General features: G+C 47.9%; 2 protein-coding genes across 9 annotated transcripts in view; one reads left to right on the forward strand and one right to left on the reverse strand.

Moving 5' to 3' along the window:
* Positions 1-1,216: 1,216 nt before the first annotated feature.
* LOC104320951 (histone H2B 5) lies at positions 1,217-22,069 on the reverse strand. 5 transcript variants are annotated; one of them, XM_069801889.1, is made up of 3 exons: positions 21,822-21,942; positions 21,182-21,299; positions 1,217-6,304 (listed from the first exon to the last, which is right to left on the reverse strand). In XM_069801889.1, the coding sequence occupies exons 2-3, from the start codon at positions 21,240-21,242 to the stop codon at positions 5,895-5,897; spliced, it is 471 nt and encodes a 156-aa protein (XP_069657990.1). In that variant the 5' UTR covers positions 21,243-21,299; positions 21,822-21,942; the 3' UTR covers positions 1,217-5,894. The 5 variants fall into 5 exon arrangements, with proteins under 5 accessions (XP_069657990.1, XP_069657992.1, XP_069657994.1 ...); XM_069801891.1 differs by lacking the exon at positions 21,822-21,942 and adding an exon at positions 19,951-20,108 and having other exon boundaries at positions 21,182-21,288; XM_069801893.1 differs by lacking the exon at positions 21,182-21,299 and having other exon boundaries at positions 21,928-22,069.
* A 294-nt stretch (positions 22,070-22,363) lies between these two features.
* Positions 22,364-26,086, forward strand: part of GRAMD4 (GRAM domain containing 4) — a 78,058-nt gene continuing 74,335 nt past the window's right edge. For 3 of the 4 annotated variants that reach the window (XM_069801894.1, XM_069801895.1, XM_069801897.1), the window contains exon 1: positions 22,364-22,600. In XM_069801894.1, the coding sequence (XP_069657995.1) occupies positions 22,572-22,600 (29 nt within the window). In that variant the 5' untranslated portion in view covers positions 22,364-22,571. The remainder of the gene's footprint in view (positions 22,601-26,086) is intronic. The other variant, XM_069801896.1, reaches the window with a different exon arrangement.

The raw sequence follows: 26,086 nt of genomic DNA on the forward strand, positions 1-26,086 counted from the left end.
TGCTCCTCTTTACTTATTTTAAACCTCGTTCTCTCATAGTTTCTTTTGATGCTCCTGAATTCCATCTGGTTCTGCCAACAGCCTTAGCCATGTGGCACCTGAGCCCTGCTAATGGTCTTTGAATAACTAGTCAATAATAACTAAATAATAACTGAATAACTAAAAAAAAATGTTATCTCCCAACCTTCTGGAGAAGCATGACCATAGGTTATGCTCTACCTTTTGTAACCTGGTTTGGGTCTTCTTGAGACCCAGATGTCAGCTCTGTTATGGAACTGCATTGTGGGTGCTGCCCTGCAAAGAGGTATCAGAATGGAAATCAGCATTAGAAGTAGCATAATTTATTTCTTTGGAAAGAAATACTTCTGATCAGTTAGTTATAAGGGTTTTTTTCTCCAAACACTGCTTCTCCCCAGTTATGTTAAGCTTATGAGTCTGTCTTTAGAGAGACTCTACATCTTTTTAGCTCTGACTTCTGTTATATGCCGTATCTGAAATCTCAGCTTGTTTTTCCAGCAAACAGCGTCTAGCACGGCACATGCATTTCCCACCCCAGTGAGTGCATTATGATGCTGATGTCCAGCAGGTGTTTCACTCAAGTGTATTTACCAACCACTCTTTAAAAGAATGATCTTTTTCTTCCTGGAGTTTTCAGATGCTACATCTTATTCCATGTTTGTTGCCTATAAACTTCTCATAGTCCAAGGAAAGATGTTTCTAGTGGCAGCAATTGTTAATTCAGATAAACAGAAATTCTGAATGTGCATATAACACTTTTCCAACCACAGAATCTCACAGTGCTTTAGTCTGTGCAAGTCAGAAGTATTGCCCCTTGGGGGTTAAATGATGGGTGCCAGGCAGAGTGCACCCCAAGCAGGAGTGTGGCTAGAACAGGTTGCAGGCACAGCTCTGCCTGGGGCAAACTTGCTGGAAGGGCTTGAAAACACACACATGCTCATGTTGCACCCATGTTTGGGGTGTGTGACACCCCACAAGGACTCACAGTGGCAGCCTGTGACATCCCCTCAGTACAGGGCTGCTCTGGTTTTTGACTGACCTTCTACCAGGACCAGCCAGGTTCCATCTCTGCTGGAAGGGTGGCTGCTGTCACCCCCAGTCTGGAGGAAATATGATGGAGAAAGAGAAATATAGGGCTTGGGGGGGGGGGGGGGGGTGTGTGTGATACAGCAGAAGCAAAGACATCCTGACAGCTGGGTCTCACCTGACTTTCAACAGTTTGGCATTTACGTTTTATTTATACATTTAACAGAAAACAGGTAATTAGCAGTAAGACAGGTCATAAAGCAGCAATAATATAACATATATCACACTTGATGTAACACTTACTGTCAGAAAAACTCTGTGTACATAAGCCCACAAGATACCATGCATGGAAAGTAAGCATGAGAGATTGCTCCCCAGGTGCTGGTCCCAGGAACTCTCAAAATTCTGGCAGCAAGTGATTTTTATGATTTAGTTCACATTCTTCCTTTCCCTGTAAACAGTTTGGTCTGGATGTAAACCATCAGGAAATGCTACGATGGGACAAAGGCTCGGGGCTGTGCAGAGGCCATGCCAAGCCTGACTCCAGGGGTGGCCAGGAGTTGGGGCTACCTCTGCATGGCTACCTGTCACCAGGGCAGAAGGGCACACAGCCACGTGGCTCCTCTGGGCAGGGCTCTTCAGCGGTCTCAGCTCAGGCATCCCTTCCTAGGACACGTAGTGGTGTCCAGGACAGGCACTCGTCCTCCACACTTGTTTTTACTTTTGTTTTCCCTGTGCTTGACTAAAGACCTGTCTGTTCTGAGCAGGAGCAAACCTCTAGGCACATGGCCACTCAGTTCTTCTGTAGGCTGGGCTCTGCTGTGACGGGCGGATGGACTTAAAGCCCTTCTAGGGAAGCAGGGTGGACAATCAGGAGTAGATCTATAGCAGCTAATTTAATCTCTTAAATTGTATATGAAAACAAATAACTCAGTGCAGTGATGTCCATGGGGTTATTATGAAGTTAATATCAAGGCTGTATTACTCTTTTTCAGCTTCCCTTTCCAACTTTCAATCTGCAGTTGATTTTTTTTTTTTTAATTGGCAGAACACAGGAATGGTCCAGAGATGCTTCTGGGATTGCAGTAGGAATCAGGTAGGGACAGTGGAACTTGGTATATTATCTTCATTTTTAAAACGTTTTATCAATTTCAGAGCTGGAAATACGTATTTTTTAAAAGCACAGATCCTGAAGTGCAGAACTCCTATTCTGCAGGAAACTCCCTTACCAGGGAACTGTGGAATACGTCACACATCAGATTACCGAGTGGACAATCAATGCTTGAACTTTTAGACCATTTTCTATTGCCTTTACTATTAAGGCTCAGTCCAAGCTCACCACAGTCAAAATAATTCCCGTTGAAGCGCTGCGAGCATGCTCCTGTACACTAGCAGGCAGCTGTGGGAAGGGCAGTACAGCAGCAGACAGCTGTGGGAAGGGCAGGCTGCCTCGCAGGCTGTGTGCCTGCTGAACAAGGCAGGCAACCTCCAACCACTACAGCTGTGTGGCTGCATGGGAGCAGAGTCCCCTCCCCAAACTACTCCCTTTCCCTTGTGTAACACTTGAGTCCTCTGGGATCTGCAGAAATGGGATGTGTCCGATTCCTAGTGTCAGCACTGTTAGAGAAACTGCTTGTGGGACACTGCAAGGGTTACACCCATAGCGGTGTATTTAAAAGCCATGTCTTTGCTGCTAACTGGGCCACTGCAGGACACGCAGATTTCCTTTCTTCATTTTATCTTGACACTAAGGCCATTAATTTCCCAACTGCTTTCTGTGGCAGTCCTAGCTTATGCCAGCCTTGCCTTTCCTGGAAATGTCGTTCTCTCAGCTGGCACAAATGTCTGTACAACAGCAACAGATCAGAGCAGCCACTAGAACTGGGTGGAAACAAAGCTTGCATGAAAAAAAAATAAAGGTTCATTTTAACCTGGATCAGTTCCTCAATCCTGTGCTCCACATTGTCAGGGGTAAGTAAAGAAAAGACACAAAAGGAGAGTGAAGAGCAAATGATGCGCGAAACGACAGCCTAAACTATAAATGGATGGTTGTGACCAGTCTCAGTCACTTGGCTTTAGACAAGATAAAAATCCTCTTTAAGCCTTCAAGTATTTTTACAGCCTTAAATTGCCATTTTTCCTCTCTCTGAAACAATCTCCAAAAATGGAGAGTGGCAACAGTGGCAGAAGAAAATGAGACCAGTACTGTGAGTATGTGTATGGGGCCAGCAGCTCTTGTCCGAGTGCCCAGCCTTGTCCCCAGCTCCCCAAGCTGCCCAGGAGACCCTGGAGGGACACCACCTCATTTTATTTTCCTGAGTTCCTGCAGAGACTGGAGCAGGACTCTGCTCTGCTCGGAAGAGTGAGGATTTAGGGGCTGCGCCGGGTAATCATGGGAGGTGTGGGTCCTGGCTCGTACACACTGCTTGGACTGCAGCGGATTTATTCCACTCTGAATTCCTACCTTCAGGAGGCCTCCCCAAGGGGATGAAGTCTAACCTGCGGCTCACAGGGATGGCAGGACAAAGCTCCAGCGCTGCCAGCCAGCCCTCCACTCCCTGTATTTCCCTTCTGAATCATCCGCTGTCTGATTTCTGGTGGGAGAAGGGCCAAGGACAGTGGCTCTAGGCCCACTATAGGTACATTTTCATCTTTGGTATCTGATTTTGACTATTTGATTGGAAAACAAAAGGAAGTGCTAAGCTGTCACCTCCAAAGTGTCCTGGCCAAGTGGTCCAGGTTACCAATGCTACTGAGTACAGGTACTGCTGCTGGGAGCTGCTGGTTGTGGGTGCTGACACCTGGGGAGCCAGCTTTTGCTCCTTCTGAAAAGATATTGCTAAGGATTCCTGCTGGCATTAGGGTATGAAACATGGCTGTGTGCTATCACCAAGCAAAGTATGGGAGGAAAGCCCCTTTTTGGGTGTGGAGTGTTCAAACCCAAATCAGGAGGATGGGAGCAGCCCATAAGCAACTTGACCTTCGCTCTTGCACAGAGACCACATGAGACCTCATGCTGCTCTTGGGTTTCTGAGGTGCTCTTGGTTGAGCAGGTCTACGCAGCCCTTTCCTCAGACCAACTGGACAATTACTGCAACACTGTTATAAAGACAAGAAATAACTGAATCTTCTGGAGTTGCAGAGTCCTACAGCTCCAAAAGCAACATAAATCTGTCAAGGGTCCCCATCACTCTCAAAGTGTAAAGAAACAGGATAGAGATAAATGTAGGGGAAAGTGAGAGACGTACTGCAAGGTTGGTGTTTCAGGGTATGAATTTACCTTTCAATTAAAAGCAAGGTCTTGCAGTCTGGGGAGAACCCGCACTTAGTTCTGGATCCTGTGTCTTTGCTGCCCTTTTTATTTACAGAAACAGCTGCAGAGAGCAGTTGTTATTTCAGACATGAATATTTTTTATCTGAGCACTACTGCCTACCAGAGATTTTGATATTTTTTTTAAACGTTGGCTAATTTTGTGTTTTGAGTAGGAAGCTTCAACTTCACACCAGTTCTACACATGCTTTTCTGCTATCCAGCAGTTTGGCCAAGATAAACCTGTAACCAAGACATTCCTCCACAAATCTCTATGGCTTTTATCAGCATTTTATTATTGCTCACCTTACTGTGGACTTTGAGAAGATGTGGGGAGTATCTGAAGTAGTTTAAAATTATTTAATCTTTAAAATATCACTGGGATGCAGGCAAGTGCCCCTGTATATCCACCCAGCCCCAGTTTTTGCATTTGCTTTCTAACCAGTGAATAAAGCAGGGAAAGCAGGGCCAGGTGAGCTGCCCACAGTGATCTCTGGAGGGAGCCTGCCTCTCCCCCAGACTGCATTAACCACCTCTGTTCTCACTCCAGACGCCTTCCCAAAACGTCAGTCCCCACCCAACACCTCTGTGCTGTTTGTCCTGCACCACCCTAGTGCTCACAGGACAGGGGACCCCCATGGGCACCAGCCCGTCTCGCCCACCCTTATGGTGGAAGGGAGCGCCCAGGCAGCGTCAAGGCAGGAAAAGTCTCTGAAAAGCAGTAGAACTAGCAACATCTTGCACACCAAAGCAAGTCCTAAAGCAGGCAAAGCAGCAGCTGGGGAAGGTTGCGACCCAGCCCCAACATCCCCCCTTGTCCATCCGTCCACCTTGGCGCAAGGCGGGAGGCAGCAGACAGCTCCAGCGCCAGCACCCTCAGCCTACTCGATGGCTCATCCATGGGGAGTGACGAGGAGGAATAGCGCTTGGTATCATCCCAGGCATCTGCCTGCCTGCCAGGCTTGCTCTTTACAACAGGCTGTCAAGCACAGAGAGCTGTTGAATCAATATGGATTTTATTCTACAGCCTGTGCCCGGTAGCTGTTGATGCCACTTCTGCCGGCACGGGGTGGGCTGTGCTGCTGTACACCAGGACGGATCCAGGCTACGAAGGAGAGGATACCAGCGCTGACTCATCGGTGCCCATCTTGGATGACTGTGAGAAAGCAGCCAAACAGGAAGACTTTAGAGACAGTGTCTCTGTGTTGCTGCTGCCAGTCTCCCCCGCCAGTGCCAAACATGCATGTTTGCTAAGCACAGAGGAGAGTTTGGATATGCTACAGTCGGTCAGTCTTTTGGATGAGATGTGAAAGCAGGGGTCTCCTCCACCAGCCTTGCCCGTTGCATGTCCCGAACAGACGATGAAAATCAGCCGACATCCAGATCGTCTCCTCTTCCACCAGGTAACTTCTCATGCCCATCCCAAGGCTGTAAATTGCTGTGGATAATAGCTGTGACGTTCATCCGGACCGTGGCTGCCTACCTGTGTTTGCGCGGAGGGTCCGGTGCTTGATGGTCCCATTGGAGAGGTGATGTCCAGCTACTTGGAGCTTGTGTACTTGGTGACGGCCTTGGTGCCCTCCGAGACGGCGTGCTTGGCCAGCTCTCCTGGGAGCAGCAGGCGCACGGCCGTCTGAATCTCCCGCGAGGTGATGGTGGAGCGCTTGTTGTAATGGGCCAGGCGGGAGGCTTCTCCAGCGATGCGCTCAAAGATGTCGTTGACAAAGGAGTTCATGATGCCCATTGCCTTGGAGGAGATGCCGGTGTCGGGGTGGACCTGCTTCAGCACCTTGTAGACGTAGATGGAGTAGCTCTCTTTCCTGCTCTTATGCCGCTTCTTATCGCCCTTCTTCTGGGTCTTCGTCACGGCTTTCTTGGAGCCCTTTTTGGGGGCAGAGGTGGACTTTGCTGGCTCTGGCATCCTGACAGCTCTTTCTCTGGGTCTTGGAGCTGCTTGGAAAGAACACCAAAGAAAATCAAATTATTTTTTGTTCTTCTACAGTATAGTTTTACTGAAAGATGAGAGAGTCTGAGTCGGACACAAGCAACATCTCTGCATCTGAGCCAAACACCCCATGACCCTGTGCAAGCATTTTTGAACTGCCAGCGAGAACTGCTCTCGCATTGTATGTTTTTTTGTTGTTTTCTGTTTAAATCCCCATAACACTGGCCTTGTAAACATCGCTGAACCCAGGCCTAGTTGGCACCTACTTAGTAAATATGGGCTGGAGGGTGAACATTTTTATGAGAAGAACATTGCAGTTCCAAAGAAAACACTAACTGTAGCATGGATTAAATTAAATCTTGCTGGAATGGGCTGGAGACTGTTGCAAGGTATCACTGAAGCCACCTTTATATGAGACTGTGCACATCGTGGTTTAACCCCAGCCAGCAACTAAGCACCATGCAGCTGCTCACTCACTCCCCCCACCCCCCCAGTGGGATGGGGGAGAAAATTGGGAAAAGAAGTAAAACTCGTGGGTTGAGATAAGAACGGTTTAATAGAACAGAAAAGAAGAAACTAATAATGATAATGATAACACTAATAAAATGACAACAGTAATGATAAAAGGATTGGAATGTACAAATGATGCGCAGGGCAATTGCTCACCACCCGCCGACTGACACTCAGTTAGTCCCTGAGCAGCGATTCCCCCACCCCCACTCCCCCAGTTTATAAACTGGGCATGATGTCACATGGTATGGAATACCCCGTTGGCCAGTTTGGGTCAGCTGCCCTGGCTGTGTCCTGTGCCAAGTTCTTGTGCCCCTCCAGCTTTCTCGCTGGCTGGGCTTGAGAAGCTGAAAAATTCTTGACTTTAGACTAAACACTACTTAGCAACAACTGAAAACATCAGCGTTATCAACATTCTTCTCATACCGAACTCAAAACATAGCACCGTACCACCTATTACGAGGACAATTAACTCTATCCCAGCTGAAACCAGGACAGGCTAGTCAAAATTATTTTATATGGTTACTACAATCTCCAATAGACATTTTTTTCTTTGCATGTAGGTAAATGTTTATTTTGAGGGTGCTTGTGTTTCTGTGGCTATTGTTTTACACCATGTATTCCAGTGGAATATAAAAATCATATAGTTTTAAGCTAGCTAGCTGAGCTATAGGGAATCTCTCATTCACGTTAGCTAGCAAAAATACCAGAGTAGAAAAGCTCAGAGGAGGTAGCAGGAATCACCTAGCAGAGAAACAGGAGTGTGGATAGGAGGAAAAAAATCAAAGTGCTTTTGAGCTATGTGTTGATGGAGAGAAGCTACATGGACTGAAATTGTTTCCTGCCATTTGGTGCTTTCTGCTTTTGAGAAAGCGAGCTTCTGCTGGCCGGTTTACATCAAAGATGCCTGATCCTCCTTCCAAGTTTTTCTTCATTAGGTCATAACCTGCAGAGCCCTGACCTGAAGCTGACTGCTGTCATCCAGAGTGCAGTAACAAAAAGACGGTATGTAAACCTGTCATAAAACTGGCTGCCTCCCCTACACTACAAATGTACATGTGCTTTACTACATGGGTCAAGGGAATAACTGTGTCGTAACCTGGTAAACGGTTTTGTGTTTCAGAGGACACTTTGACTGATCCCTTGAAAGGCAAGGCTTCTCCAGGCTTTGCTGGAGGATCAGCTTCCAGCATCACCCCAGGGCTTGGGCTTTTACTGCTCTGCACCTCCTAGGTGATGACCTAGGAATTACAGTCTGCTGGCCAAGAAAGACTAAGAGAAAGAAGAGCTTCAGGGCTGATGGCACATGGGAAAATGGATAGAAGTAAACAGGAGAGAGAAAGCTGGGATGTAACATATGGCCTGCACGCACAGAGCATCAGAGAGGGACCTAAATGGTGCCTGTGCCAAAGCAACGGCTGCATGCTCAACCCTGCCTCTCTTCCTTGGGAAGGAATGAGATGCCACCCTCCATCCCGGCCTCGTATCTCCAGTGTTGCCCACATCTGCAGTCAAAGCCAGACACGACAGCTGTGTTGCAACCAAGTCTATAAGAAGCTCCTGGTTGCTCCCTGTGGGAGCAGACGACTTTGATGCTGAGGCTGGATTTACGTGACCATGTCTTGGTGGATACCAGCTCCTGCTACCAAACCATGCGAGAAACCTCCGTGGCTCCAAATCCTCAGTATGTGAGATGCTGCCTTCTGCCTGCAGCAAGCACCAGGGCTGCTGCTGGCTGCTTTACCCTACAAGGGACTGATGTTGCGCTCTGGCACCTGCATGGTCTGGCAGAGGTTGGGCAAAGGGCAATGCTGAGCCTTTCAAGGTGGGGTACTCCCAGCTGCAAGGGCAGGCTGGCACTGCTCGGGATGCTAGGGAGCGCGGATGCAATGTTTCCACCACAGCCCTCCAAAATGCCCGCCTGGCTAGAAGTGGATGTTGGCACCGGTGTCCTTAGCACTGAGTTTTTGCTCAAGCAAAGCAGTTTCTTCCTTTCCGTTAATAGGAGTTTTGCCTTTGTGAGGCCTGAGATACCTGTTCAAGTTTCCTTTGCTTCATCTTGCAAAAAAGAACTATTTTGTCACTCTGAAACGGAATATTGTCTAACTAGGTGGCCAGCATACAGGAAAACTTCATGTAACAGGCTGCAAGCACACCACCAACTCCTTGCTGCACCAGAATCTCAAACTGCTCATGACTAAAGCATACAAATATTAAAAAAACCCCACCAAAACTGGATAAATACATATAAATCCCTCTCAAATCCCTGGAATAACTAGCAACCTAGTATCAGGTATGGAGGATAGGAAGAAAAAGTAAAGAAAAGATAACCAAATAGAAAGCTGTTGATGCTTTCTTCTAGTTGGCTTTGGTTTATGAACATTAATATATTTTCCTAGTTTCAGGAAACCTGTAGTTGTAACATATGTGGTTATACCACCTGTCAATCATAAACTAGCATATTTTGCTCACTCTTTGAAGTTAAAGGAAAAGCAGTTTCATAGAAAGAGGAAAGAGATGGGCACATTGCAAGAGTAGTTCTCCTCCAGATGAACTGACCCCCTGGCAAAGCTTCATGGCCAAGTGAGCTGAGCCAGGTGGAAAACCATGGACAAAGACCATGCCCAAAGACACATGGGATGGTTCTGACCAAAGGGGACTCCGAGAATTGGCATGGCAAAACGCTCAGTGCACACGAGTAAACATTGTCACAGAAATGCCAGAAATGTGCAGCTGGAAGGAGCCTCCAGAGCTCCACACTTTGCTTTGAGGAAGGGTTACCCTAGGCGTGCCCTCCTAGATGAATTTCTTACCTTTCCTTTAAAATCTGCAAAGACATGATTTTCATGTGCTATATGTTGACTCTGCCACCTCATGCACTTTCTTAATTTCCCCGGGCGTTCTTCTCAGCGGAGGCATTTGGAAGGGCAAGTGCGGGACTGCCTCGAAAGTCCTGGACATCCTTCAAAACTCTGACACATGCCCCCTTAAACACCACATTTTCTTCCTCTGGTGAAACCACGTTTTTTCTTCCTTTCTTTCTCTACTTGAGAAGCAATATTGGGAAAAGAAATCCCCTACCGCTCTTATTTGCAGACTTGAAAATATGTCTTTTCAATGGAAAGGTATTCTTCCAAGAGAAGAAATAAATGTGCCCTTGCTTCTTTTTCTCTTGAGCTAATTTCCTGACTGAAAAACACCACAACTGAAAATTGTAAATGACTATTTCTCAGGCTTTTTAAAAAGTACGTCCTTCTAAAATATATATTAATTGTTAAGTGCACTTGTACTGCAGCTTTTAAATTGAATACAGTGCCCAACAGGCACCAGAGTGATTTCATATGTCTCCAGAAAAGGTCACACATACAGGACATCTCCATCCCTTTGACTGGCTAATGCCTTCGGGTAGTGCTGCCAGGATCTCGGTTCTCCCATGTACAGCCACGATGAGGGAAGCAATGATGCTAAAGTTCAGAAATAAGCACAAAAGCTTTGGTGTCCTTGCTTCCCTCCACCCACTTCTTTGCAGCCTCAAGAGGTAAATAACACCTTCTTTGGGAACAGGTTGTCTTCCTTCCAGCTTGTTTGGGCAGTGCCTAGCACAAAGAGCCTGACTCCATTTGCCAGGTGCTAAATAAATAATGTTAATAATGGCCAACAATATCACCAACTCTTCTGTCAACAGTGCAACACAATCCACAGGCAGGTGCTGCTCTGGTACGAAGACAGATGTAGTGGGATTATTCCCAAAGTGTCCGTGTGAAGAGTTTGTGGAGGGAAAACTAGATCTAGATGACCTTTAAAAAAATGGTTTCTTTTTATGAAAATAGTTGCATTTCTTTCTTTTTCCTAAAAAAAAAAAAAAAAAAAAAAAAAAGAGGAAACCTGAAGAGGTTAATAATTATTAGTTTTTGTGTTTGGAAGTGTTGCGATCATGACTGACTTCTCTACTGTGAGGGTGACCAAGCACTGGCACAGGTTGCTCAGAGAGGTTGCAGGTTCTCCATCCTTGGAGATACTCAAAATCCAACTGGACATGGCTCTGAACAACCTGCAGCAGCTGACTCTGCTCTGAGCTTGGGCTGGACTAGATGTTATAGACCAGATGGCAGCCTCAGTCATTCTGTGACTCTTGGAGACAAGCTGGGTACCTCTTGCCTAGAACATGCTTTATGAGCTGTGTTCCCCTGATGGACATTTCCCATGGGATACTGCAGCTTGAGACTCCCACAAGGACCCCTCAAGAGGAGTGATGGTGCTCATCTCCAGGTCCTAGCCACTGAGGTCCTTGGGACACAAGGTATGGCCATGCAAGAGGAGGCACTCTGAAGCACCACAGCAACATTTGGAATGTTTCAGGTTTTTGAGGACACATTTTTTTCTTTACTGCTTTGTATGCTCTGCGTCAATCAGTTATCAGTGCTGGCATTTTTCTCCTTCCTCAGAAAACCACCAACAAACCAACCACAGTATTTTTTCTAGCCAGCTCCAAGCAGCAGCCTGCCTGCTGCTAGGAACCAGAGCAGTGCGGAGTGACAGTTATATCTTCCTTTGTGTTGACATGCCTTTCTTCAGCATCATTAAAAGGAAAATGAACTGAAAACATATCCAAAGGTACAAATCAGTGCAGTCTCTCAGATCTGTGATGGGAGAAGAGTCCTGCTGAGAAATCCCATGTGAAGCCTGATGCTGTCTCTGTTTTCCCCAGGCCTGATATATTGATGGAGAGACAGGCAGGGAAGCTCCTGCAGCATTTTTGTTCATTTTTGTCCTTGCTGCTGAGTCTGTAGGACCAGTGCCAAGTTGGTGCCAGCGGTGTGCAGGTGTGACCACGGGTGGACTATTAGCTGGCCTTTTGGACCTCTCCTCATGCAGGGGTGGAAACGGCACTTGGATTTTTTCCTTCTTTTTCCTATTAAAAGCTGTCCTTGCTGCGATGAGCTCTGTGGCATCCACTCTAAAACCCCATGCCCACCGGGCTGCTCCCTTGCTGTAATTTCCTCATCAACCATAAAAGCTACATTTCTAGAACAAGCACTTGCTGTTTATTCTGCCCCTTAAATAGGAATGTCCTGTTAGGTCTGTCCAATTATTGTCCCTTTCCTTAGTTTCTCTTGCTGTATAAAATAAAGAAAACTTGGCTTTAATCCTACATGTCAAGAAATGTAAAATTTGCTGCTGCTTTTTTGCTTTGCTCTCTCTGAAACACAAAGAAGGGCAACAAATAGGGAATGTTTCCACCAACAGGAAAAGGCTTTCTAATGGCTTAATCTGCTCTAAAATGCTTCTAAGAGCACAGACAGCAGATCTGGTAAATACAGTTTACAAATTACCACATGTCAGCAAATGACTGTTGTTGGAACAGCGTATTTCTGCAAACTGCAAGTCCCCTCCCTTTTATAATGTTTGGTCATCTACCTGGAAGTTATTAAACAAGCATTTGCTCATACAACAGGTGCCATTAAATAGTAATAGCTGAGAAAACAAGCAGATATTTTATGGTTATTTGGCAGCAAGCTCTGCCTTAGGTAGTAAAGCAGATCAGAAGCATGATGAGTCACCATGAGACATCGGTGATGCTGCCTCATGTGCAAAAACTGATAGTCATATTTTGGACTGGAAAGAATTTTTCTCTTGGTATGTTGTCTAGCATGTGATGATGAGGTAATATTTGCTTTGAAGTAACGAGGAGGAGAATTTCCTAGAAAAAGGTAAACTAGTGTGAAATGCACAATTTCTTCTGGTGGTGGAGGGACACAGAGATCAGTTTTGTGATCCCAGGTCTCTTCCCAGGTAATCCAGTATCAATAATAAGGCCTCATACCTAATCCCACATGCTCTGCTGCATTTGATATGATTGCTCCTGTAAAGTTATCATTTAAATGGCTAACTTTTAATCTTGGATACACAAATGCAATTCTTCTAGTCAAGAGATTCATGCTTGCATATCAGACCATGAAAACACGTTAAAACTGAAGATGGCCCCTCCTCCTTAACATAGAAATAAGTGCTACAAATGCACTTCCTGACACAGATACACTATGTTCAAAGTGATCTTTAGATTTCTTTAGAAGAAATACAAGCAGAAGAGAGCACCGAGATACACTGGCATCCTAGCTCTTTGACTGATCCTTATACATTGCTTGTGTTAACACATTGCCTGGGAATTCAGTACAGGATACTCCCTACAGTAGTCTTTGTCTTTTCTTTTCCAGCACTTCCATTTATGATTTTAGAAAACACATTTTTCATCACCAGCAACAGCTGTAATTTCTTGTGCTATTTCTACCCAAGCTGCAAGTACTTCTCAGGGTTGTGGGGCATCAATTGGAGATGCTTACGTACAAAGTAAGGAGCAGGACCCTAGATCAGAGCTCTCTGCAGAGAAGATACATTGACTTTTTAAAGAAAAGAAAATCTTACCCATGAGTCAAGCAAAACAGAGAGACAGAGTGCTGCAAGAATGACTGTCAGCAGGCTAAATACTGCTGTCCTTACTCTGATTAAAGGAGTGCCTGAAGTCAATGGGGGTTTAACCTGGGTCTGAAACCACAAATACGATGTTTAGAGATGCTTAGCACCAACAGCCGACATTGATTTCCACTGGAATCCAGAATGTTCAGTACTTTATAAAAATCAGACTCCACATTTTACCAAGGTTTTGTTACTGTGAATAAAGGAGTACTTAAAAAAGCTCTAGCATTACTTTTATCTGCTCTTTATAAGAGCACTCATTATCTACCTGCTTTGGAATATCTCTGATCTACACGCTTGACCAACAGGATCTAATAAATGCTAAAAGGTAAAATGACATTTTCTATAGATCAATACCCGTTAAATGTTTACGACAGTACACCCAGTATCAGTATCTGCTACAATTGCATTCCAGTCAGCTTTCCCACAAAGTGCCAGGGTTTAAGAGCAACCTGTATTACTGCAGCCACCTTCAGAAAGCCCTCAGTGCTGACACAGTCCAACAGAGAACACAGCCAGGCTCACTCCCTTCCTGGGGTTTTATCAATAAGTCAAAACCTTAACGCAACATAAACTTCAGCACAAAGCTTCCTCTCAAAGTTTCTCAGTCATCAGGATTTGCTGCTTCTGCCATGAATCCTTTCCTCAAGCAACAAGCTTCTGTTCCCTTCATATTCCACTGCAACTCAACTGGACCGACCGTGGGTCAACCTGTCGGCACCAACTCTGTGTCTTGGTGCAGGGTTCAGCTCCTGTCCTTAGACTAACTCAGCAAAGTTGCTCTGAAGGCAGGGAGAGGTCAGAGCCTGCTAACCACATACAGGCAGATGATCTCCAACTGATCCAGAGCAATTCCGCTGGGCAGGAGAAGCAAGACATCACAGCAGCTCAGCTACCTGGCAGCATCACAAGCTCTATGTATCTTCTTGGTGATTCACGAGGTACAGACTATTGGAGATGGGTGTGAGAACAAAAATCATAGTTGTCTGGGGTCTTTAATACTAATGACCCGTTACACATCAGAAAGGTGCTTTACTTATTCCATGACACTGTATGCTATTGAAAATAAAAAGTGCAGATTCAAAATAAATTGCTCTGGGCCATATAAAAAATGAAAATCACTTGATCTTTGACCTCATCATTTCAATTTCTCTGGAAAAGCGGAAGACCATAAATTCACCAAGTATGCTATATCTAAATAACTCCTTCTACAATGGAGCCACGGTCTCTAAACTAGTAATGATAATAAGCCTGAAGAACTGCTATGGCATTTAAGCAAACTATTTTTATGGATTTTATGGAGTAACAGAGAATTATCAAAATTCTAGACTATTTTCATCGGTGCTGAAAAAGGCATCCATTAAAAATGTGCTAATTCAGCCACGGCCAAAAATATGAGAGAAGCTACAGCCCAACACCTGCAGGCCATAAGGGGAGAGTGGGTGGGAGAGGGCGAAGCAGCCCCAGGAGATGAGAGCTGCTTCTGAGATAAGGCGGGAGTTACGTGGGAACCAACGCAGACACGTGTGGCACCTCTTCCTCCCACATGTCCCATCACCAGGTTTCAGTAGGTTTCTGTGACCTTTTCCAGTGCTACAGATAATTTGTGTAGCAGAAAGAAACAAAAGCAGGGATCGTACCCCCAAATATTTACTCTGGCCATACCACGTTGACTGGGAATAATATGTATGGATATAAAACCATGCCGAAGTGGAAAGCTACGTTCCCAAATTAGACTGAAAATCAGACCAAGGTCATTAAGGCTTTTAAGAGTGATGTGATGGGTACCTCACAACCCAAGTATTACCACATATCCTCAGTGGCATGGGTGAAATAAGCCCAGCAAAACTTTTTAACAACCTTCATGCGACGTACATGGGTCTAATGCACGTATGCTCAACAGACCTGGGCAGTACCACCGACTTTCCCCCTACATGGGGAGACAGAGCCAGGCGAGGGCATGATGTGTGCAGCTGTAATCAATCATGACCGACATTCCTTCTAAATGAGAGTCTCTAACTTCAATCATTGTTTCCCAGTTACATTACTCACATTTCAGCAAGTCCTAAAAACAATTAAAAAAAAATTAGTGGAAAGCATACAATTAATGAATAAGTCAGGAATATGTGAAAGCTGCTTTATCATGACTGTAAAGCATGGGTGCCTGTGAACATGGAGCATAAATGCAGGAGCTGTGGGTACCACACAGGTACATCCAAAAGGAATGCATGCCACACCACAAGCTAAAGGGTAGGGAGTGGCACAGAGTCAGATTCCATTGCTACAGGATACTGAAAACATTGTAATGTGTGTATTAATAATTAATTTGGCACGGTAATAGCAATTTTACTGTAAACTGGAGATGCGTGACTATTACTGGAGCCTGCAGGGAAACGAAGATAAATGTCCTTCCCTAGATCTCACATCATCCAATAACCTGATTGGGAATACGATCCAGGACTGCTGACACCTTTCTCCGCTGCAGCCACTAGATCACATTACCACAGGCGGAGAGTCCTCTGAGCATTAGAGGTCATCTTCTGTACAAAGCAGGAAAATGGAGAACCAGTTAGATGGAAGAAGAGAAAATGCATGGCTGGGGCAGCACAGCAAAGCCCCACCAAAGAGGGGAGCTGGCTGCTCTCCAGAAATAGACAGGGGTGAGCACTAAGGACACAAGAGTTACTGAAGGTAAAAGTAAACTCTGGCACAAGAACAGACAGTAAACTGTTTTAAGATGTTCATGGATAAATTTATGCTGGAGATGAGAAGAAGGAGCTTCACTTACATCCTTACTTGAAAGTGGGAGGATAAGGGCAAAAGAGGAGGGCAGAAAGATGAAAAAACCTGTACCTTCCATAGCTCAAAGACAAAACCTGATTTAAAAAAACAAAACAAAACAGAACACGGCTCTTGCAATAGCAAGTTAGCTGCTCTACATTAACCAGACAATGTCCTTCTGTTCTATGTTGCTGTGCTACTGAAGAATTGTTATCAAAATGCACAAAGGTCCTTCACTTTGCACTTCTCTTCCCTTTATTCTTTTCTTTATTGTTCCTTCCTTCTTTCTTTCACACCCATTACAAGTGCCAGGAGGTTCCAAGCCCCAGCAGGTTTGCTACCACTTGGTCCCATCCAACATGTGATACTTGTACAGAGATTAACACATTACTCTGAACAGCCACAGGGTTGAAAAGCTTGCAGTTCTCCAGAAACACTGAAAAAAACATATGGCTTTCAGGCCAGGTTAGCTCATGCCCAGATTTCACGTTGTACAAATTGCCTGTGAATGGTGTTTTAATTTAGCTCTAATTTGTGATAGCATCATTATAGCACGGACTTAGTGTGCTAGTCACTATACCGATGCAAGCTAAAAAAGGCCATCTCCCTTCCAGAGAAATCAAAGCATAATTACGGATACATCAATATTTACGTCAGGCAGGGGTGCAAAGAGCGCTCTGCTGAAGAGTCGGTTGCAACCACTTCACAGCAGTGAAGAAAATGGGGGTTGCTGACAACATGACAGCCCCAAAATGTCAGCAGTCCTGGCTGGTCAGTAGCAATGAGAACAATGAAATGTAAGGCTCCCTTTTCAAAACACAGAAGGGTTTTCAAAGGCAGCAGGTTTAAAATGCCAGTGGAGCGCCACATTATCTGCACCACACTGTTATTTTTAATCATCTGTGGCTCCATCCTCCTACACTCACTTTCCTCCTGAGGCTTCCATACCTTTAGTTTCCCCACTGCTATGGTCTCCCAACCTGTTTCTTCCTCAGATGAAGTGCTCACCCTTTGCTCTTCTTCCTCCCTGCTGATGCCTCTCTCAGCAGGTACCCTCCGCAGAGCTCATTAGTGCCTCTGCTTCAAGCAGCACATCTTTGTGGGTGACTCCTGAGTCCTTATCTTGAGTTGTGCCCCAGTTACCAGGCAGGCGCAATTGATAAGAAGGATGCCTGGAGCTGGGCTGAGGACCCACAGCGCAGGAGAGGAGAGAATACAGGATTAGTTCTGGCATGGGAGAGAGAGGAAGGTGTGACAGGACGGGCGAGACAGCTGCAGCATCCATATCTTCAGGGCAGAGCTGCTGTATCTGCAATGCATTTTAAGGCTTATACACATCAAGGATGGAAATAACCTGTATTTATATTGGGTATGGTCAGACAGCTCGTTCCTGATGCGATGCTCCCTGCCTCCTGTCTTGCAGCACCCCACTTGTTACTCAGTCATTTTCCAGGTCTCACAGAGGACTTCTCCCTTTCTGTCAACACGGCTACAGCTTCCCTACCCTTCCTTCATCCACATTTGTCAACGTTTCACTTCAGTTCTTGTGGTTTTCCCCTTTCCTTCTCATTCCTTGATTCTGCCTGCCCTTGTGACAGAGAAATGAGGAGACTCTTACCAAATGCTTTCCCTGGCCCTCCTTCACACTAAGATTTCTCTTCAAGTGCTGAGCTCCAGAGCGGTCTCAGCTGTTCCTTCCTCTCTGCCCTCCCTGTACTTCAAGAATTTCTTCTGTATAAGTGTCACATGCTTTTCTGCTCAAGCTTCCTCTCACTTTCCAGGGTAACTCATGTCCTCTTTGTAACTCCCAATAACCTTCCTGGAGGTGCACTTTCAGTTCCTCCTACCCCTTCTTCCATTGCCTCCTGTGCACACTGTATTTATTGTATTGCCACCTTTGCGTTTTGTTCTCATTCTTATCTTCCTGAATTCTTTTGTGTAGTATTTTCTGCTTGACAAATATCGGTCTGCTACATACAATCTCTCTCCTCACAAGAGACGGGGTCACATAGGTTATACAAACAGGTTATACGGAGAGATTTTATGTGCTTGAAAGCACGTCCATTTTTCCTCACTTTGTCTGTTGGTCTAATAGAAACATTGCCTCTGCTGACAAAACTTTGCCCTCTTAAGTCCTTTGTCATCATGGCTACAACTCCACAGTTTCTTCCTCAGCGCACACCTCCTGCCATGATTACCTGGGGGATGGTCCTCTACCTTCAGCTGATGCATCTCAACTCTCCAGGTGGCGCTTCTCATGTCAGAGATGGGTCCTCTGCAAACAAAAACTCTCTCTTCCCTGATCCTGGGGTAAATGCCAGTTTTTAACAAACAACACGGAAAACCTTATTGCAATGGACTGCCTGTGTATTTTCACCAAATTCAGAAAAAAAACCCTATTCTATAAGAATTTTTAAGGCTGGGTTGAAAGATAAACAATCCCCCCTGACAGCGTCGGTGAAATAATATGACAAGGGTGGTGATTAACTCTCACCACAAAGGAAAATGTTGAGTTGATGTAGGTGGCATATAAAATCCCCCACTCTCTTTATGAGTCAGGTAAGCTGCCAGAAAGCGGAGGTGGAATCCGTGGGATGGAGCTGTTTTCATTCCAGCCAGTTAGTACTATGCTTTTTGAAAGACCAAAAAAAAAAAAAGTTTAATTATTAAATCAGATTTTTTTTAACTAAGACTCTTATTCAAATAGCAAAATCTAACATTGGCCTTGATCCCCAATGATGCTGTTTGTATCAAGTAGTCAAGGGGAAATATTGTTAAACAACTCCACCCCCGCCCCCTGAGGTTAATGCAGCATTTGGGGGTTATGCATCTATTGTTCCATCTCCCACCCAATGCATATGATCCTACAGTCATAGCTTTCTTCTCTCCCCCTGGCTCCAGAAAAAACGGGCAGCTGATGAGACAAGATCCCAGCCTTGCCTCACACAGACCCCTTTTCAGAGTCAGAACTTAGCTCTGACGAGGAAAAAAGCATTTATCTCCCTATAGCTGTACAAAAGTGGCTTAACAAATGTATAAAACCAAACAACTGGGGAAAGATGAAAAGCATTTTGTGGGGTCTTATTTTGGATCAGTCCAGTATTCAAGGATAATTCAAATAGATGGCTGTGACCCTTATCTTTTCATTACTTTATTGTTACCAAAAATCAGAAAATTGGAAATGTGAAGAAAATGCCATCAGGTCCTTGAGTTCAGGGGGCTTACAGTCCTCCTCTGGTACCGCCAGTGGGAGCACAGTAACTGCTCTGTTCACAGTGCAGCCTGAGCGAGCTGCTTTTTCAAGTCCACTTCTGAATTTAGGAACATTTCCCACATACTTAATTCTTCAGTCTACCCAATACGTGTGTTTAAGGATGGGCAGAAGCAGCGTATTTCAGGTGCCGAGAAAGGGATGCAATAGGATCAGACTATCAGCATAAGTCATTTCTTTCTTTCAGCTGGAGAATGGAAGATCTGGAGTGGAGTAGAGATATATGTATACACACATATATATACGTAACTGTAAGTCAGGAGAAAGGATGGAGCAGGACAATGACCAAAGGAACAGCGTGGAGAAAAAATGTCAAAGAGGAAGGTAGAGCAAGGCAGTGGACTGAAGTGAGATGTCAGAAAGGAGAGAACAAGACAGGGTATAAAACCAGGACAGAAGAGAAAAAAAAAAATATTGAAGAAGATATATGAAAGGGGACAAAAATGAGAGAAAAGGCATGAGTCAACAAAAAGTGGAGAGAAGGGGGAAGGTAAAGTAACCAGCACAGTCTTTGGCAAGACTCAGAGGGCCATAAGAAGAAAGAAAGACAGACCTTGGACAGCAGAGAAGACGTGAAATAAGCAGTTGGAGAAAAAAAAAAAAAAAAAAAATCACCTGCCAGACCAGCACTTCAGAGAGTCACGGGTGAGAGATGCTGCTGCCCCAGCAAGGGACAGAGTCAAGCCCTGGGAAGTGACAGGCTAAACCCAAGGAGAACAAAGGATGAGGCCAGAAGACAAACGATACCCTTGTAGTAGGTTGCTGCCTTTTATCTAAAATAGAAATCATGAAGGTCATGAAATTGCCACTTAGATCTTACACCTGAAACTTTTAAAAAACGCTTATTTTTTCCAATACATTCTTCCTCCTTCTCTCCCAATATTGGATCAAATTAATTACTGTACTCTCGACAGTTATACCTCCCTGCCAGGGAAGAAAACCCCAGACACCATTATGCCCAAAGCAGATCTTGCTCTCTGGCTCCCTGTGCCTACAGAGGCTTCCCTATAAATCTTTCAGGAAACAAAGCTAGATTTCCTGCAGCTCCAAAACTACCATGACGGAGTTGGGTATCATTAACAGGATGAGGAAAGAGGAAGCAGAGAGGGATGTGCGCTCAGCGAAAGAGCTTTTTTTTGTTTTTATAATTAGGAAATCTTACCAGTATAGAGAGAAAAAATTGCTGCTGGTAAATAACCTGTCACTCCTTTGCACATTGAGTAATAGGGACAAAAGAGAAGGGTGTGGGAAGTATACTCACACTATCAAATTCTTTCTGTTATTAACATGTGTTCAATGTAATAAGAACGTTAATTGGGAAAATAACACACTATAACACGAATACCGTGGAGGCTATAGAGCAAAAACCCCAGGAAGATCAAAGAGTGTTCCCAGGGCAGCACCAGTCTGAGAAATCAGAGTTTTATTAGTAGTAACAGGAGCAACATATGGAGATGAATGAAACCGTGTTTGTAAATGTGATATGCAATTGCACACTCTCACTTGGCTTTCCTTTTTCACAATCTGACTCAGCCTCCACATGGCTCCACTCCCCCATCTTTTGATTCATAAATTCTTGATCGCAAAAAAATAAAGAGTTACAAAGCCAGCATGCAAAGGGCACGAGATGACGTGAAATACGAGGACGCCGGCGAATGCAGAGCGTGCCGTCAGTCACCAGCACGCAAAGAGACAAATCTTCTGGAGAAAAGCCGCGGAGCCAGGGCCGTCCCCTCCGGGGACTCACCAGAGGACACCGCGCAGCAACCCGGGGCTCGTCTGCGTTGCGCTAGAGGCACGCGCTGAGGTAGACAAATCTATTACAAAACTGTATAATATTGCTTACGCTGCACGGCAGCCGCTCCGTTAGGCAGTCCCTGCATCGCCAAACCCAGGAGATGGGACATGAGAGGAATGAGAAATAAAAGGGTTTCTTACGGCATATACTCCCCGTATTTCTTAAGCTATGAAAAAGAGATCAGGGTTAACAACAAGCAGTGCAAAGGACAACAAACGCTGCCTGAGCGACGGCGTGCGGCCCTGCGTGTCGACTAAACCTTTAACCAACGCACACAGTGCGGACACAGAGGCCCCTCCGCACGGGAGCGGCCCCTTCCCCGCGGGCCCGGGTTCCTCAGCGTGCGGGCGGCGAGGCCGCAGGCGGCCGGTCCAGCCCAGCCCGGCCCAGTCCGGCCCGCCGGCCCCCCGCAGCCCCTGCCCCAGAGCAGGTCCCCCGGGCCGGACTGCGGCCCCGGCCCTGCCGCCGCCGGGCCCTGGCTCGGGCACGGGCTTCGCCTCCGGCCCCCCGGCCAGCCGCAGCGCCGTCAGCTCGGTCGGCACGGTTCCTGACGGCCACAGCGAAGCGCGGGCGAGGCTGCCGCCGCAGCCCTGATCCTGCCACGGGGCTCAGGACCCGGCCGCACCGCACGCTACCGCTACCCGTGCACAGCGTTACGGTACGGGCTGTACGACAAAGAGCAGCATACTTAGACAGCGCAGTCCCCGCTGCGGGCTACTCCGGCGTGCGACGCGTACAGCGGAGGGCAGCGCGGGCTGCACCGGACACGGCCAGCGCAGTACGGCGGGTCTTGCCTGCTGGGCGTCTGGGCTCCTTCGCAGGCGAGCTCCGGGCGCCGCCGCCGCGGCGCAGGGCAGGGCAGGGCAGGCGCGCACGCCGGGCGCGCGGCGGCGGGGCTGGCTGGGTGTGTGTGTGGGGGGGTGCTGCTCGCCGCCGCTCCGCGCAGAGCCTGCGGGACCCGCGGGGCCCGCCTCCCTCCGCCGCCGCCGCCGCCGGCCGCGGGAGCTGGGGCCGGGCTGCGGCCGGCGGGCCGCCCCGCTCTCTGCTGCTGCGCCGCCGCCGCGCTCCTGCGGCTCGGGCCGGGCCGGGCCGCGCCGCCCGTGCGGCCGCCCATAGGCCGCCCCGCCGGCCCCGCCCGCCCCCGCCTCTGCGGGCTCCCGCCGCGGGGCCGCCGGGGGCGGGGCGGGCGCGCGGCGCGGCCCCGGCGAGCGGCTCGAGCGCTGCGGCAGCGGCGGCTGCGCAGGGCGCTCGGCACGGCCTCGGCGGCGGACGGGCACCTGCTGCCGCCCTCGCCCGCAGCGGGCAGGGGCGCCGCGCTTTTGTCCGGGGCTCGGCGGGCGGCCCCGGCACGGCACGGCCCGGCCCGGCGCGGCCCAGCGACCGGCGGCTCTCGGGGCGTCGCCTGGCTCCGGCGGCCTGGGCACGGCGGGGAGCGTGAATGAGAGTTTGCTCCGATTTACGAGCAGGGTGAGTGCCCCGCCGGGCCGGGCAGGGCAGGGTAGGGCCGGGCCCGCCGCCCCCCCCCCCCCCGCCCGCCCGGGACGCGGTTGCCGTCCCCGTTCCCTCCGTCGCCTTTTGTTCGGCTCTCGCGGGGCTGGGGGGCGGCGGGGGACGGGCCGGGGAGGGGGGGGGACACGGACCGGCGGGAGCCACCGGGGAGCTCGGCCGGTGGCTCAGCGTTTCTGGGCCTTCTTCGTCCGCTGGCGGGAAACGGGAGGCCGTCCCCGTGGGCGCTGGGGGGTGTCCGGCTGCCCCCCTCCCGCGGCGGGCGAGCGGCCCTGCTCTCCGCCCCGCCAGCACCGAGGAGCCGTCCCGGGCTGCGGGGACAGGTGTGCATCACCGGCGCCGTCCGGGTGAAACGCGGGGCCGGCGGTCGCGGGCTGTAGTAAACACAGCGCATGCAGGGCGGCGGTGAGCCTGGTAGAGGTCACATCGCCGCCTACAAACGCAGCTCCTCCTCGCCGGTCTTCCGAGTCGTCGTCGTCGTGGGGACCGTGTTGCGGCTGCCGGTACGCCGTCCGCCCCTGCCGGACCTGCTCCTCCCGCCGCCGCGCAGCTGGCTTGGACCCCGGGGCGATCCCCACGGCTGCTTGCGGGGATCTCCCTTGGCGAGGGGGGAGCAGGGCCGGCTGCGTCGCGCCCCTCCACTACCTCTTCCCACCTCCTCTGGCCGGGATGGCGTCTGGGGGGGCCTCCGATTTGGAAGTGAGCCCTGGGAACGTAGTTTCCGTTGTGAGGTTTGCTTCTTGAGCTTTAGCTGAGCCTGGCCGAATTAGGGCCTGCCACATGTTCGTGTTAAATAGCAGCCGGTAGCGTACCCGTCCCTCAGAGCGTGTGCAGTGTCCGGATGCATCTCGATGTGGAGCGACGAGGCACGGGCGTGTTGGAGGAGTCGGAGCAGAGAAACGCTGCTGGAGGGCTTACTTTCAGGGAGACTGGGGGGATGCCAGAGCCGTGGTGCCAGGTAAATGGCTGTCCTGCGGTCCAAGTGGTCAGCCTGGACTCCTTCAGAAAAGGTCCGATAGGCGTGCACGAATTTTGCGGGCCTCCTGCGTGCCTCTGTGGGTCGCCGCTGGGCTTAAGCGCACGTATTGGGCAAATGGGAGACTGACAGCTTTTTGTCACGTTTTCGTGTCATGCTTCATTACTGCAACTGCGGAGTTTTAGGTTGACTAGATGTGGTACTGTTAAGCTTGTGTGAATGTGGAATGAATGATGGGCAAGTTCTCGGGTATCGCGTTTCCACTGGTGGTTGAGACGTGGGTGGGGAGGGGAAATATTTAATAAAGTAGGGATCACAGGTGCCTGTGCTCTGCATTTACTGACAGTATCCTGCCTTAGTTTTTAACATGTGATAAGTAGTTTCATTCCTCAGAATTAGAGTGTGAGCTGTCTTAAACCTTCTCTTTTTTAAATGCCATATATAGTTATCAAATGTTGTATCTAGTTATTCAAAAAGGGAGGGCTTCTTTTTTATCCTAGTCTGTGGTCTTCTGAAGCTGACATTTAAGCTACTAGCTGTGCAACTGATAAAATGTAAAACTAATTGATGGTGTTATGATACCAAGTTGTGCAAGAATCCCTGAAAGCCTGAGTTACGTTTCGCTGTTTTTCGTATGATGGCCACAAGTATGTTTGGCTCATCCCTCTGCCATAATAAAGGTGGTTTTGGGCTGAGATGCCAGACTGGATGGAAGATGAGCCATGTCGTGTTTCCAGCTCTGCAGGTAAGCTCTCAGGGATGGTTTTGGCCAGTGGCAGGTGGGACTAACCTGAGCTAAAGCATCAGACTGATGGGTTTGGTTTTTTTTTTCCCTCTTTTAACTGTGGCACTAGTGAGACCTGGTCTGCTCAGCACGTCCTGGGTCAGGGGACGACTGTCGAGCGGCGCAGGGGAGGTGGCTGCTGTTTGAACGTACGTGTGCCGCTCCTTGGCGTGGTACGGCTTCTGCTCTGGGTGAAGGCATCACCCAGGCTTTGACCTCCCTCTTGGCCCGCCTGCCTGCCTCACCAGCATCCCTGTGTCCTGGTGACCTGATGTCAGCTCCTGTGGGGGAGGGAGGAATTCAGGGCAGCAGCTGGGAAAAGCCTGTCCTGGCTCCGCTCTTTGGTGGGACCCGGTTTCAGAGAGACTGGCGGAGGGGAGATCCTGACTGAGGAGGCAAAAGCAGGGGGCTGACGCACAGCCCTGCTGTGTTCCTGGCCGGGAACTAGTTCCCCGTGATTTACAGCAGGTAGCCAGTGCGGAAGCTGTTCCCTGGCCCTACCCCTTCTCCTTCTCCCGGATTCTGATATTCAAAGCTTGTAGGGACCAAAGTTCATTATAAGAGTGAATGGCTGGGGCAATATTGGGTGTCAGAGAGATTCAGTGTGGTTTGAGACCTGGGGAAAAAAACCCAACTTTAATATTTTATTTTGGTAAGGGAACTTCTGCGGTGTCTGAGAAGTGATTAGTGCTGCTTTTAAAGGTCAGGTGTACTTCTGGGGTATAGAACGTTGTCTGTGGATACATGTGACATACATATATGTGTTGTGTTTTCAGCATCGTTCTGATACTTGAGTGTTCACTCCTTAATACAGAGACTTCAAAGCTAAGGAGGAGCATTAACTGTTTCACCCCCAAAACAAGGACAGATCTGTTGGAAAATTAACAAAGACCCCATTTCACCTGTTTTTGTCTGCTGAAAAGTCATGCTTTGTTTTTTGACTCAGTCACCACCAAATCCATAGGGATTCTTGAAGATTTGAGACTGTGTTTTGTGTAACATATGGTCTCATTAATAGTTTTGTGGTGAATATATTTTTATTTAAGGAGTAATAGATCACGTTTCCTGATGTTTTGTTTCTTATAGGTCTGGAAAATAAATGCTATTCAGGAATGCTTGAGTCAAGGGCAACATGTACTTTGCTAAATATTTTGGGTTAAAGCTATGTAGCTATTCAATGGCTTGTCCCGGTCTCCTCCTCCCCCTCTTTACCCCCAGTATTTATCAGGCTTAGCAGTGGGTATTCTCTATCTTTGAAGTCCCCAAAGCCCTGGCTGTTCCCAAAGTACTCCAGTATTATGTGCAGAAAAATCTGCTGTCCCAAATTGGAGGTTCTGTTGTCCAAACCTGATGGTGTCAGGCCCAAATAAAGTACACAGTTTTCTAGCTTTATCCTGTAACACTGTTTCTTTTTCTTTCCTACATAGATTTGTCTCTGCTAAGTAATATCTGTATGGCAGCATCCATGCTAGGAGGAGAGATGACTTCCTCTAATGTGTTATTTTCATGACACAGAGTTTGGTAGAGAGAAAGCTTTTGACAGTAAGTGCTTAATCAGGGTCTTCCAAAAGAAATTCTCTTTCTGCCCACTGCCCTGGCCTTGCACGGTGGTAGGTTAATCCATGAAATAATCTGTGCACAGAAGTACAGCTGTCAAACGTTGCTTTTGTGTCATAATGTTGGGTGC

This window comes from Haliaeetus albicilla, chromosome 14 (genome assembly GCF_947461875.1).
Source record: "Haliaeetus albicilla chromosome 14, bHalAlb1.1, whole genome shotgun sequence".
Classification (NCBI taxonomy): domain Eukaryota; kingdom Metazoa; phylum Chordata; class Aves; order Accipitriformes; family Accipitridae; genus Haliaeetus; species Haliaeetus albicilla.

Excerpts from the sequence above, each read along its gene's own strand:
- LOC104320951 (XM_069801889.1), bottom strand. The coding sequence starts at position 21,242 with ATGTCCCATCTCCTGGGTTTGGCGATGCAGGGACTGCCTAACGGAGCG. Across the intron at positions 6,305-21,181 it reads CGGAGCGGCTGCCGTGCAGC|CTCCAAGACCCAGAGAAAGA; the intron begins GTAAGCAATATT and ends CTTTCCAAGCAG.